Source organism: Acanthopagrus latus, chromosome 4, assembly GCF_904848185.1.
Source record: "Acanthopagrus latus isolate v.2019 chromosome 4, fAcaLat1.1, whole genome shotgun sequence".
Lineage (NCBI taxonomy): Eukaryota > Metazoa > Chordata > Actinopteri > Spariformes > Sparidae > Acanthopagrus > Acanthopagrus latus.
In genome coordinates, this window is record NC_051042.1 from 21,615,207 (window position 1) to 21,629,694 (window position 14,488).

Consider the following 14,488-nt stretch of genomic DNA (forward strand, 5'->3'; position numbering starts at 1 on the left):
GTCCAGTGTATAGGATTTGGTAGCCTACCCCATGTTGAGTGTAGAGAAGCTACTCTGAAGCATCGAAAAAACGTGAAAGGTCCTGTTGAGAGCAAGTGTTTGGAGTGTCTTTTTGGGCCACTGGAGAAACATGGCAGACTCCATGATAGACTCCCTCTATAGTTATAAAGCACCCTTCCAAAGGAAACTCAAAGGGATTGTTTATTTCCAGCAGATTTTACACTAATATAATCATATGATTGACAAAGTAATACATAATTCTGACTATTCCATTCCATTTTTGCCATCAAATCCCCCAAAATCTTCAACACTTGACTTCTCGCTGGATGTTTTTGGGGGAGCTCACAGACACATCACATGGCCTTCAAGCACCAGAAAAAGTAAGTGGACCTTGTGATGAGGTCTGTTTGATCCACAGATAATGAGTGCTTCTATTGCAGCATCTGCTTTTTCTGATATGCAAACTAACAAACAACAACAACAGCAGCAGCAACAAAAAGGGGGTATGCTTACTATATATTTCATAGAACCCTTAAAGGAAGGAACTCTTGCCCACAGTCTTAAATGGAAAAACAAAATAAAATCTGAAAATACACAAAATATTCAATACTCTGTTAAATTAAAGTGGGTGACTGACTCCCACCGTTTGGCCTTGGGTGTCATATCCTGACATGTACAACTACCTTACTGAATTTCCAGGCACTTTCTGACATTGTTAAGACACTTTATTTTGCTGCTTTGGTTTTGTGTCCAATGTGACATTACTGTAAACTAGCTACATACCTGTTCTGATAGATGATACCCACACCTGCTCCTCTATCATGTTTACAAGGTTCATTATTAGACGGTAGGTCAGCTACATTTATGTGAATCATTACTGCTAAAATATTCTCCAAGAGACAATACTGCTAAACCAAACTTCATTCTAAAAGCAGTTGACTTAACATTAAATATTACAATCAATCTAAGGTTCACATGTATCAGGGGGTGGGGATCCATACGTACAATGGATAAACTACATCTTGTTACCACACACACAGAGCTGTAGCATGAGGATCATAATTTCTAGGTGACGTGTTTGATGAGTCCACCAACAGCAAATGTGCACAGTAAACTAAGTCCAAATCTAGACAGATCTCCATTCCACAACTCAACATCCTAATAAATGAAGGCCTCATTCTATCACGTTAATGTCGTACAGAAACAGTGGTAGAGGTGGAGATTATGTGGATGCAATATTGAATGTGGAGTTAAACAATGATTACTAATCTCATTATATTAGAATAAAGAACAGCACATCAGCAAACACGGGGGATGTTGCCCTTTGTCCTCTGCGTGGCTCGTGTTCCACAAAGCTCATTAAGGGATACTGTTAACATGCTTCCTAAGCACAAAATGTTAATTAAAAACACGAGGCTAATATGCATTTTTATGCCACGCTTTGGAACGCCATGGCAAAAAAAAAAAAAAGAAAATCTCATTTCCTCTGTGGTTCTGCTGATTGCAGTCTGATGCGGTGCTGAAGTTAATTAGAACCCTGTGATCTGATGTGATGAGGGGGTGACCGCACGCCACGCCGCCACCAGTTCCCCTCCCTCCTCCCCCATGACTGCAATCACCCAAAGCCTACTCATCATTACTGCCGCAGACTGGGCCATTTCATCCAGACTGAAGGTCCCACCCTGCTGCTATCTAATTTTTTGTCTTTCCCTCTAACAGTCTTCATCTCTGCCTCATGTCTTGCGGTTACTGGCCACGGGGCTCCTGCACTCAAAAGATCAAGAAGGCCACACGGCTTCTATCAGTTCAGCCAATGTAAACTGTGCATTTAACTCAGCATCCCATATGTAGATCATATTCATCTTTCTTGAAAGAAATCAGACAGCACGCAGATGGACAGGGTCAGTGTGTGATACACTACAGCACAGTGATCATCAATGACAGAATGCACCATCACTACGTAATCCCTTTGTTAGGGGAGTAGATTTATGAATATCATTTGCATTCGTGGTAGTACACAGTGCAGACTTTACAAGGTCTCCTTGCCCCAAATTCTGCTGCGGACTTATATGGTCTCTGTTGCACCTTGAAACCACAGCGTGCTCCCTCAACATTTAAACAACACGTCTGTTACAGCTCTGATAAGTTTTCACTAGAAGACACTCAAAGAGGGGGGACTATTTTTATGAAGTGACAAACTCATACAGTGACAGGATCACCCCATAAAAGTCCACGCGAGTGAAATGAACGAGTGTTCGCCTGGTGTGAAAATATACTGCGGCATGCACCTCTGCAGACCCTTCTATTAATCAACCTGTCTGCACTTTGTTTTGAGAGTAATCTCGTCCAACCACCAGAGAAGCACTCAGCAGTAAGTGGCGCTTGGCTGTGCTTTGAAGGCCATGGTTTATTGCCATCCCAAAGCACAGCAAGACTGCGTTGTAAAAACACATCATCTCGGTGCTCAACACTTACCTCCAGTTACACACCTCGCACATGGAGATCTGGCACAGGCCTGAAGACCTGAACCAGTCCTGGCCTGAGCTTAACTATCAGAGTTGGACACTATAGGCCTCTACTTGCATCCTTTCTCCAAGCAAATGGGCAGTCACTTCTCCTTAACTTCTCTCTTTATACTGCAAGGTCATGCAAAAAGTATAAGCTCACTTTTCATAAATAAGAACAACTGCAGTCTTGCCCTTTTGCACCTCCATCTCCACACAAATGAAAACTTACAAACAGAAGCAAAGCAGGTCAACATCAAACAGCAGATATTCCTTAAAAACTCACCCTATGGATGTTTAGGGATCAGCTACTGAGGTGAATTTAAGACGGTGGCTTAGAGAGGCCTTATTATGGAAAGGTCAACCTGGGCTTATCGCCATTCCCACTCCAGAACTGTGAGGTCTTTTTGAACTGGTTTCCTTTTTTAACTGACTTCTTTGAGAGTATCAAGGTGAAGGAAGTGTGCGACTGTGTGCACGTATGTGATTCTGAATGTGTGGATGTGTGTGGTTTATGCTTGTGGACAAATGCTGAGCCCTTGCCCTTCAGATATGGGCCTTACATCTCTCACTTCTTTGGACTGTGTGTAAAGCTCGGCCAAATGCACAAAGACACAGATGCAACCGTCCATGAATATATTTCTTAATTATCAATGAGTTGAGGTGAATCAGTGGGAGGATGTGCTCCAACTGCGACACAGCCTGGGTCTTTTCAGCAATTCATTTGCTGCCGTTTCACTCCATATCAACCAAGGTTTCTGAATTATATTCACAAGTGGCACAGCCACGAATGCTGACCCGCCTACGCCCTCTCTCTTCTTGATATGTTGAGAAGCATCTAAAACTTTAACAAAACAAAGTGCCTCTTCTTGTAACGTGATTTCCTTGAGAATACCTCCTTTAATATTTCAATATTAGGACAGAGAGTGAAAGCGAGATTTGAAGAAGAAGTCAATAAAGGTGCTGAAATATTGAAGTGGCAGTCAGCTATGCCGTGGTGGAGTGGCGGCGTAGGAAGTCGGGCTGGGTGTGCAGATAGGAGTCTTAAGCTAAGGTTAATGTATATATATATATTTTTTATTTTCAATCCATAGCATCCATGATACTTAATAAACAGTAGCTAACGGCTCTTCCTGACTTAAGAACCCAATGTTTTAAGAAAATGAAGCTGAGCAGACTTCAGGCGTGAATGAGCGTTCATAGTAAACATATAAAGCATATAGTACTGGACTGCCACTGCTGCAAGTGTGATCAAATTTCCAGCTGGAAGAGTGTAACGCATGTGCAGATGTGTTGTGGAGGCAGAGTAAAGAAGGTCTGAGGAAGTGGTTGCTCTTAGATCCTGTCTTTCACAGCCCAGAAAAAATACATCCTTTTTGCACTCTATCTAAAAATGTTTCTAGTGATTAAAAAGTACTACTAATAAAAAACATAATGTAGATGACTGTTTATGCAGTTTTATAATGTTCTTAAGATGTGTAGGATCTCTGATTAATCATTAGTTCTCAAAATAAGAGCATGGTGGGCCCACAAAGACACTTTGCTCTGGAAGTCAGTCAATTAAGGGAACTTGGGATTCCAGTACCATTTTGTGTCTTGACAATATGACACAGTGCAATAGGTGTTTACTTTTGGCACTTGACCCACCATTAAGTTTGGGTTTGTGCATCACTGGTCTAAACATCACAAAGGTACAATTTAGCATTCAATCCCTCAAGGGCGCAAAGATTGAATGTTTTTCTTTCTGCTCCACCAATGAAAAGAGCTCCTGACACATGTCTTAAAGGCAGCATACGTGGCATAGCAGCAGTTCCTCGTAAGTAAGGGAGTGTTTTTTTATCCCAAGAGGATGAGGTTAACAGGTCAAGGCATGAAGGCTCAGAGCACTTCCAGTCTTGTCTGACTCCGTTCTTAGTACACAATCAAATGAAAAGCTGAAGTGAAGCCAAAGGTGCACATGACCACTTGTATGTAGTGGAAAACCCTCACCTCTCTAGCGAAAAGAGTCATGTGAATTGTATGTGTATTCATATGAGTCTGTGTGTGTGTGTGTGTGTGTGTGGTACTTCAGTAAAAGGGAGGCCACTGACTTTTCTCTGCAGCTCTTGCCTCTTATCCTGCTGCTTTGTCTTTGGCCTGTCTATCTCCACCTGTAGATCAGAACTATGTTCTTCGCTCAGCCTCCTCGCCTCCTCCTGCTCAACACACAGAGAAAGAGGGAGCAGAGGTGAGGCGCACAGAGGATTGAAGCCGTCTGTTTTTAAAGGTGTCAGCACACCTTACTTTTGCATAATACATATCACACCTCAGAGATGATCCATTAGCAGGTTACAGCAACAGAGCTGAGCAATAAGCTGACGAGATGTGGCTGCGGCAGACACACAAACACATCTTAATGCAAATACAGTATCCTCCACTTTTACTGCCAGATGAGAGGTTGGGATTGTCCCTGTGGGGCGGACATGTGTGTGGCTGCATTTAAAACCACTTTTACTGTACTGACTTGTGGGCTCCGACCCTTTGACTGCCTCCAGAGAAAGCACAAAATACGAAATGTGTGAGAGACAGAAAAGGGGAGAAATAGAGCCGGAGATGAACATGGTGAGAGAGGCAGGCGTAAAAAAAAAAAAAAAAAAAGAAAGGGAAAGGCAAGGAAAGCCACCACACCCCCCTGCACTTGCAGACACTGATTTATAATTTTAATATCTCTAATTTCCACAGCAGCGCCCATTTTCCAAATGTCATTTTCCAATTTATGTCAAACCGTGTGACCATTTTTCTTAATACAGCTTATGACAAGCTCGGTGGCTTGGCGGATATGCAATTCAGATTGAGTGTTTTACAGGCACAGCAGCAGACACACTGGGGTGTTTGTGTGTTTATCTTTATCAGTGTCTGCTCAGTATTTTGGAGGGGGAAAGACTGGGAGCGTTATACACCAGGGAGGAATTGGATTCGCTGCAAAATATGTGCCTTCAGGGAACAAAACCATAATTCTGTCATAAATCTAATAATTACAGTTATCATAATAAGAATTATGATGGTGGCAATGATAATGTATTAAAATATGCATTAACATTAAGAGCTTGAAATGGAATGTAGGCCGGTTTTATGACCATTACATGAATATTGATGTTAATTAAAACAGAACCTCCCTTTTTATGTAACACTCTATCTTGTTGTAATGGTAAGTGTTGGACACAGTGGTGAGCCAGATGGAGCAGGAGTCATTACTGGTTGGTTTACCCTATGTGGGGTATTGTGGAACACCTTTTGGACGTGCTAGAGGGTGCTTTGGGTCAAGGAAGCCTCCAAATCAGTGTGATAATCCAGATGTTTATAACGTAAGAGGCAGATGTGACATGGGCTGAACATTGAAAAATTACAATTATCATCATACATTTAGTAAATATAAATGATTATATTAATTGCAGAGCCATGTTCTGGCAGGTTTTTCTGTAACTGACAGTGTTAAATAGTCATATGGTATCCTCTCATATTGATCAAAGGCCCCTGAAATAGACTGAATCAAAATCACATCACAGCAGACTTTGCAGATATCTGCAAATAGTTTATTGTTGTCAAAGAATCAATGGTATTATACTGTGATGCAACTCCTGATTTACACCCCTAGTTCATAGCTTCCTTCATCATCTCGTTTTGTCTGCTAAATGTGTGACCGACCATTGGTAGGATGGCACAATTTCTGCATGTTTATCCAACAACAATCACAAATTACCAGAATAAGTAGTAGTAGAATAATATAGTAATGTAAGTAATATACAAAATTAACTTTGAAGGCCATCAGAAGTTAAGATATTAATGTTTTAGCTAAATGAGCAGTATTTCTTTTAAGACACTATATATATATATTCCCCATAGTGGGACTTTTTTTTAATGTCAGCTTGTGAAACCATAAGATCATATCCATTTAAAGAACCATACTGGAGAGTTTCCATGTTTTGTCACATTAACACAACCACTACTGACCTTTTTCCAAAGTGTGCAATCATTTTTTAGATTGATTTCCTTCTGTTTACTCCAGGTGGCCACTGATTTCAGTTCATGCAACTGTGGTTAAAAAATCCATTTGCAAACACATACATAATGAACATAATGGTACTGTGTGTCAAATTAATTGTTTCATGTTTTTCATCTTCATGTTATGACTCAGGAGCAAGCAGAACTTGCTTTGAGACCTTCGACATCTGAGGCTAGAGGGCATCTGAGCAGCTATCTTTTCAAGGCAACAAAGTACTAGTTCAAATGATTAATAATTTCTGTATTTGCTTTCTATTGTGGGTTTGATCATTTTGATCAATAGTGATGTACAGTAACATGCAAATAAATTATTTAAGAAGAGCAATGTTTTCAATGTTTTCTGTTTTTCAACAGTTTGCAGGGTTATCAAACAATAATATAAACTTGACTCCAATGATGTGAAACTAAATACTCACTGTAATGGACAGCAGCAGTGAGGTTAAGTATTAACGACTTTACATCAGTGGAAAAAGATGCGAAACTACCCGTTTGTTCGACACATTCATTAAAATGATGGTTGACTACCTGAGTCCACTCTGGATGAGCTTTAATGCAGCCCTAATGTGGCTTTCCTGTCTTGTAAATGATACAAAGTAAGATGTTCTAAAAACTATTAATGATCACTGAGAGCTAAGTGACAGAGCAAGACCTGTCTATGGCACAGTGGTCTTCAGACCTGCTTAGTAGTCTCTACAATCTAACCTCTATCCTTCTTCTCCCCTCTGAGCCAAACACTGATCGACTCTCTGTGAGTGGCGGCCTGCCAGCCCATGTTCCCTACTATTGAAAAAAGGGTAAAAATAACAGGAACAAGTTGTCGGAAATGAAATTTCAATTCATCCAGTCCCTTTATACACTGGTGCGAGAGCCTGTCGTTGAGAGGGAGGGATCAATAGTGTTTAGACAGCAGGGCAGATTTTCTAAGCGCCGGATCAATAGGAAGGAGAGAGGAAAAAATACCCTGGCTTTTCTTTGGCTGTTGTAGTAAATACGAACAAATCAGTGGCCTTAGGCTAAATGGATTGACCAGCTGTTTCCGAGTTCTGTGTTGTAAATAAAGATCCATTCTGAGGTGTGTAACCGAGGCCCAAAGGCGAGAGTACCACTGTTTCAGGTTGGCCCTGCATGGGCTGTGCTGGACCACACAAGAGTCCTGAGTAGAAGGTGAATAAGGTAAAGGAACAGAGGAGGAACAGAGGGCCGGAGAGAGAGCTGACTGATCTGATGCAACAGCCTAATCAGTTGAGCTCAAATATGCCTTCATCAGCATCAGCAGTATTGTCTAAAGTATGTTCTCTTTAATGGATTTCATACTGATTTCAACTGATTAGATATAGGGGATGTATTTATAGTTTCTTAATATAAGACTGCCAGTTGATTTTTTTGATTTTTTAAGTTCAACTTTTGAAACATCCAAATTCTGCCATTCAAGCAGCAGTATCATTAATGCAATAATTCATCGAGGAATGCATAGTGTGACCTCTTTGTTTGCTTGCCAACTAGTTTTTATGTTGCTCCAAGGCCTTGTCCACAGACAGCATTTACAATTTACAGATATTCTTTGCTAACAACAAACATTTCCCTCCGCATTTTGGCCTCTTGTTTGCATGCAAAGAGTGTTTAAGGTCACTGAAAATTTCTTTTTTTCAAAAGCTTTCTCAAGTGCAGATCTTTGAAAAGGTTTCAGTGTATCCGTTTGTAAAACAGAGCATTTGGGAAAGTAGTCATCACCTTGATTTGCGCATGCCCATGGTCGTTTAGTGTAATGAGAATTTGCCTGAAACAACTAATAGTTTATATTTGGTTAGCAAGTATGTAAGCTGTTTGTTAACGCCATTAGGTTTCAATACAAGTTTATAACTTAATTTAGTGTTTTTTTTCTATGGTTTTAGATCAAGTTCACTACGGATGCTCAGAATGTTCCTTGCTGGTGTGTAATTTGTTGCTGATGTAGACTTTATCGCCACCTACTGGCCAGGTACGTTTGTTTGAGCGTTATGAATTGTTTTTGCAGTCTTGAGCGTACAGAGATATATATTAAATAAATAAATAAATAAAACAAAAAAAGACATGGTGGACAAAGACTAAACTGCATATGCAGTGTTCATGTTGGTCGAAGGTGTGTCTTATGTATTTTTCTTATTGTATCTAGTGATTTATTGGTTGTTGTGACAATAAATATACAAAAGATCATCCCCACACCATCCAATGAATGGTTGAATGTGCTATTTGGTTTTGTAGCACACTCTTATGAAAAAGAGTGTGTATTTTTCAAAGACATTAAAGACAAAATTGACAAAAGGCCAGAAATGCATTTTTAATTTACTAAAATAAGTAAATACGTGAAGGCTCAGACTGGTTGACGTTGGCAACTGTGGCTGGTTAAATATCTCCGCCAATATACAGGGCTAATCAGAGGCTAAGATCCTGACAGGATGACTGATGACCTGCTTGCTTTGCCTCACCTCTAGACTTATTAAAGAAAAACACCACGGGCCATGCTTTCACAAAACTCATTGGTCAACCATAGTGGAGGACGTGATGGGTGAAATTCATCACTAAAAACTCTTCAGCCAAAACAAAAACACACACTGGAGCACCGAACGACACAAGAACCTCTGGTCATTACTGATTGCCTTCCAACTCAGCGAGATGACACTTTAAAGGACAAATGTGTGTGGAAAAGGATGGTTGTTGACTCTCGCTGCAGGGTTGACAAGGAAAAAGAGAAGGGAGAGAGTAATCTTATGCTTTGCTGTGCTTGGAAACACTGTCTGGTGCCAAGATAAAAAGCACATATGCGGCTTAAATCCATCTCCCCTCAGTCCTGAGTCTTCCTAATGCGAAGTGACCATTAAAACTTATAGAAGAACCACTGCCCTGTACATTTGGCCTACCACAACATTCAGCACTATTTGCTTTTGTCTGGAAGTGATATAAGACTGCCATCTCTTTGCATTTGGCCAGTGAAACGGCAGTTTGGTTGGCATTAAAACAGCAACAACACAAACAGATCTCACAGACAAACCTACTGCGCGATTGAAGTCGCACAGAATAGACACAGAATCTTCAAGAGAATACATACACGGAGTGGTTAGACATGTTGTACAACTCATTTGAGAGCAATTTCACAATGTAATTGAGGCGTTGTGTGTGTATGTGTGTGTTTGTAAGTGCAACCTCTCTCTGATTAAGGTGACCCAAGATTGTGCACTTACCGGATCTCAGGCTGAGCAGCAGAGGTTAGAGCACAACTCATTGGCTTCCTGAACACATTACCTTAATGATGCCATTCCTCACGCCTCCATTTCAACACATTTAGAGACGGAGCAGTTACAACATCTATTAAGACATTCAAATGTCTCCCCAGCTATTTACCAACTGCTCGAGCACAAAAGGGTCGCCTGCATTAAGTGTGACAGTGCCGACTCGTTTCCCTTACCAAACAGACAAAATACATAGACAAAGGCATCACGCAGGAATGGTCATTAAAAATTTAGATTACAGCTTCCTTGCTCTCACCAAAACTCTCGTCTTTCTCGGCTTCTTAATAGGACTGTTTTTCTTTTATTATTTAAGTGTTCATTATGACAGATTGTGAAGCTGACTCTGAAGGCTGCTTGCTCTCCTTTTCCTGGCGTCTGATCAAACCTCATTTACGCTACAGGGTGATTGAATGAAATGTCTGATCATTAACCCCTGTGTCTGCCTGTAAAGGGGGGTTGGGGCTGTTTACCTCCTACACATTTTGTCTTTTGGTGCACCTGAATTTAAGCCGCTGTTTTCTACATTGTGAACACTGACAGTCAGCTGTACCAATCAGAAATAAAAGAAATAATATAATTCAGGGGTGCCCTAGCAGCTCAGTTGGTAGAGCGTGCAAACCTTGTACAGAGGCTGTGTCTGCAGGCAGTGTCTGAATCCAACCTGTGACCCTTTCCAGCATTTCATTCCCTCTCCATGTGCCATGTGCCATGTTCACCTGTCCTTTTAACGACAAACTTCACTGACCTGTAAAATTTAGCCACCAAATGTAATGCAAAACATGTTCTAAAGTCTAATCAGACTGTTAGTTATCCTTATACTATATTTCTTGGTCAGGTGGCTGTCCAATGAGCTGCACTTCTCAGTAAGGGGTCGTCAATGTGGTCAAGTCCCCACAGACTACCTGTTCCATATTCTGGCCTGTGTCGGCAGGTTTCCCCTTGTTTTGAGGTTTTTGGGGTATTCTTGGAAGGAGGCGAGGGCAATTGTGAGTGTTTATGTTCCTGGCTTGTACAGAGGTTTCTAATGTGTAACATAGGGCACTTCAGTATTCAGACGCCCGGGGCTATTCTCTTAGTGGTCTTTACTTTGAAAACACAGGTGCCCTCCAGGGGTTGATGAGTGGTGGTTCTGTGCATGTGTGTGCATGTATGAGGAGGCAGTAAGCTGGGAGGGCAGATAACCGAGACACACTGTTCGGTCCATGCAATGCTCTGAATAATATATCCATACATCATCAGTCCATGTCAGACTTTGATTCAGTGTGGTGGTCTGGCACAAACCACTGTGGTATTATCTTTAATAATGTAAACTGGGATTAGGTGCTCATTCTCTTCTGATAAATACAGACTAATCAATTAATTCCACTGACACCCCCTCCCACCCCCACAGCACATTTATAATGTAAATCCAACACCGCGCTTGGCTTTTCTCGCTTTTGCTCTCCAAAGCACGACTGAAATAGTTTTCAGCATTACAGAACACTGTGAAATAACTTGATGTTGATATTTCAAAATCTAATGAGGTTTGGAGGGAGCTCATAAATTAGAGAAATAAAGTTGCATATCCTTCGCTGCTGGTGCGTAAGAAAAGATACATTTGTGATAAAAATTAATTTACTTCTGACATATCTCTCACAGTAATTATCACTCAGGCATGACCAAGCGAGAAAATGCATTCTATGGCCTACTGCGCTATGAACATGCAGCAGTCATGTAAATACAGCACGACCGCACACATTTTTTCGGTGTCAGAGTAGAAAACCAGTTTAAATGAGAATAATGAGAGAAAATATCAGTTTGTTATGCATTTCGCAGAGTTTATGGTGTCATTGTGTTCAGTGCTGATGGAAAAAGCCTCATGGACATTTTATAAAGGCTATAGACCACTTAGCAGATCTCAGCTGGTCCCGATGCCAGTGACCTTGGTAATGAGGAGCAGCTGGCACAACCGTCATTAGGCCCAGCTATCTCCACCTTCAGGAACAATCTTTTATTTCCATAAAACCTTTTATCCATTTCTCTCTGTGCCACTATACAGCCTAACACTGGCCAAGGGCCATTAGTGACTACAGCAGTATAGCAAATGTCATTACATAGCTTGTCTTATCAATACTTCTAAAAACAGAACATCAATGGAAATAGAGGCAGAGCAGATATAATATGTTTCTGGTAGTGTCACAATCTTGTAGGTCTAATTAAGCTGAGTTCAACAGAAAGACTGCAAGAGAGGAGAGCGGGTGACCCAATTAAAACCAAATCGAAACTCAGACTCACTCTACAGTGTGGCTCAGGCACACAATGAGCGGGAACTTGTGAAAACAAGGAGAACAAGCTTTATTAGTCCCTAAAAAGCCCTGTTGCTGCATTAATATTCAAGTCTAATGAAAGCCTCACCCCCCCCACATTTCCCCACACTTGCCTGTCACTGTTCGCTTCATAAATATTGTCTTATTATGATCATCATGACGATATGCAGAAAATTTCCGAGCCAATTACCAGAATGACAGGTGAAATGGGAGCACGCTGAGAAGAAATGAAGGGTTGCCATGGTGATATAGCCAAAGAGTCAGACTGTATGTGTGTGGTCATGTGACCAATATCTGGGCTGCTGGTACGCTCAGGCCCTGTACACCAAAGGACACTTAACCTCAATCGCTGGCAGCAATCGCAGGCCCATCCAGCTGAATTTATTTGCTATTTCTGTCTGCGGGTCAGGCTGGCTGTGTGTCTGGTGCAGCTACAGCCAAAAACACAGGACAGTCTCAACCCTTCTCCTCATAATGACAGCCCAGGAGAGCTGAGGACAGCGCTGAGGGAGGCCCACATACACTACTCAGAAAATCTGCATTTGAAAGGAGGCTTCTGAAAACATCCAGGAGTAGAAAAATGACAAAAGAAGAGGTAGAGTGGAGTCCAAAAGTCTGACACCACTCTTTAAGATACTTCCATTTTGCAGTTGTTGTGCGTTTGGGCTGCTCATCCTGCCACAGTATGAATCCCTCTCCACAAAGATGCAAACCTGATAGTATAGCATGTCTTTGAAGAATGTAGTGGTACATCTCCTTGATCAGGGTTGAGTTGAACCAACTGGTCTTATACTTGGATTCATTAGTAAGCAGGACTTTTTTCCCAGTCATTCACTGTCATACTCTTCTCATTTCTTTGACCACCTCAAGTGTTTGGCCTTGTGTTTTGAAACTGCTTCTCATCCTCAGAAACGACAGCCTTCTGATCATTTCCTAGATCGTTTCGGACCCCACTGTTAATGTAAAAAAGGGTCTTGGTGATGGAAGTACAGTTGGGGGACATAAAAAAGCTGTAAAGAAAGTATTTTGTGTGACATCTCCACAAATATGGATTTTTCCTGATCTGTGTGCTGTTAGCAGAGAAATTCTGTACCCACAAGTGCTGTGTGAACTGTGTGCCACTGTGTGAGCCCCCTTATTATGAATACAATACCTTATGCACAGACAAGGATTAATATTTGAGAATGTGTAAAATGGAATTGGAAATGAAATGACTTGGATCAAAAGTTAATTAAGAAACACCTTGCACAAATACATCTTTTTAGATTGTGCCTGTTCGTGTGTCAGCATGAGGGGTTCAAACCAGTCTAAGTCAGCCAGTCAACGGCAGACTGATACAAATCTACTCAGAATCTAGAGATGAGCAAGAAAGTGGTCTTTCACTCTTTGTATGTGTCTCAATCATAAGTCTACTTGAGGATGTACTTCAACCTGCTATTTTTTCTTAGAGAATCACTTACTTCAAAGCAAAACGCTCAGTGGCGTCATGGTATGGCTATAAAAATCACTCTCAATTATCATATTTAGAACTTGTGAATATGTTCATCTTCTATTACAACTAATTAAAAGTCATTCAAAAGTAAAATGCAACGTACAGCAATGCAGATGTGTCACTGATAATGATGCTGGAGTGAAGCATGTGGACGGAAATTATACAAATATATAAATAAGTCCATACAAACGGGAAAAATAATCCCACCAGAGCAATTATGGATCTAATCAGAGGCTCCTGCGTGAAGGTACAGCTCTCCTATCTCGCTCCCATTTGCATCATAACACAGTGTGCAATATTAATTTCCGAGTTTACTGCTTATTGGAAGTGCAAAGTATGAAAAGCCATTAAGGCCCCAAATAGGAAAGCAATTTGCTGTCACATGGCTTCGGCTCTATTAAAAAGAAAAATCTTGTTAACCATTTGGAATTAGAGCCATTTGGCAAAAGGCATTCTGCTGCACTCCAGTAAATAAGTAATTATGCTTCTCTTCCTTCTATCCCTCTCTTTCTTTCATTTGCACAAGCGAAGTGGGGAGTGGTGGATAGGGAGAGCGACTGAATGCAAAGGTAATTAAAGTTGTTGGCTATCTGTTTGGTTAATGTAGGGATCAGGCCAGCTGAGAGCCTCGGAGGCGAACACAAGATGAGAAACACATCCATTTTTCTGTCTCTGTCTGCCAGCCCCCAGGCTAACTCTCATCTGGTCCATATATCACCTATTCCAGTCCCGTAACCCACAAACTAAACAGGGAACTATCCATATAGAAAAACTTGAACTGACTATTCGTCTGAGCTTATCTTAGTTTCATTTAGGTTCCAACTGAGTAAAATCTCATTAGCAGCTCTCAGTTGTGAGCAGCCTACTGTTTAAATTAAA

At 41.1% G+C, this 14,488-nt stretch overlaps 1 protein-coding gene across 26 annotated transcripts in view; it reads right to left on the minus strand.

Moving 5' to 3' along the window:
* The window catches only part of LOC119018006, a 138,477-nt gene that overhangs the window by 26,740 nt on the left and 97,249 nt on the right, over positions 1–14,488 (minus strand). For 20 of the 26 annotated variants that reach the window (XM_037095297.1, XM_037095296.1, XM_037095316.1 and 17 more), the window contains one exon: positions 4,614–4,699. The exons of 4 other annotated variants lie outside the window; for them this stretch is intronic. In XM_037095297.1, coding sequence (XP_036951192.1) covers positions 4,614–4,699 — 86 coding nt within the window. Of the gene's footprint in view, positions 1–4,594; positions 4,700–14,488 lie in introns of all 26 variants that reach the window. 2 more of the 26 variants (XM_037095304.1, XM_037095318.1) reach the window with 1 other exon arrangement.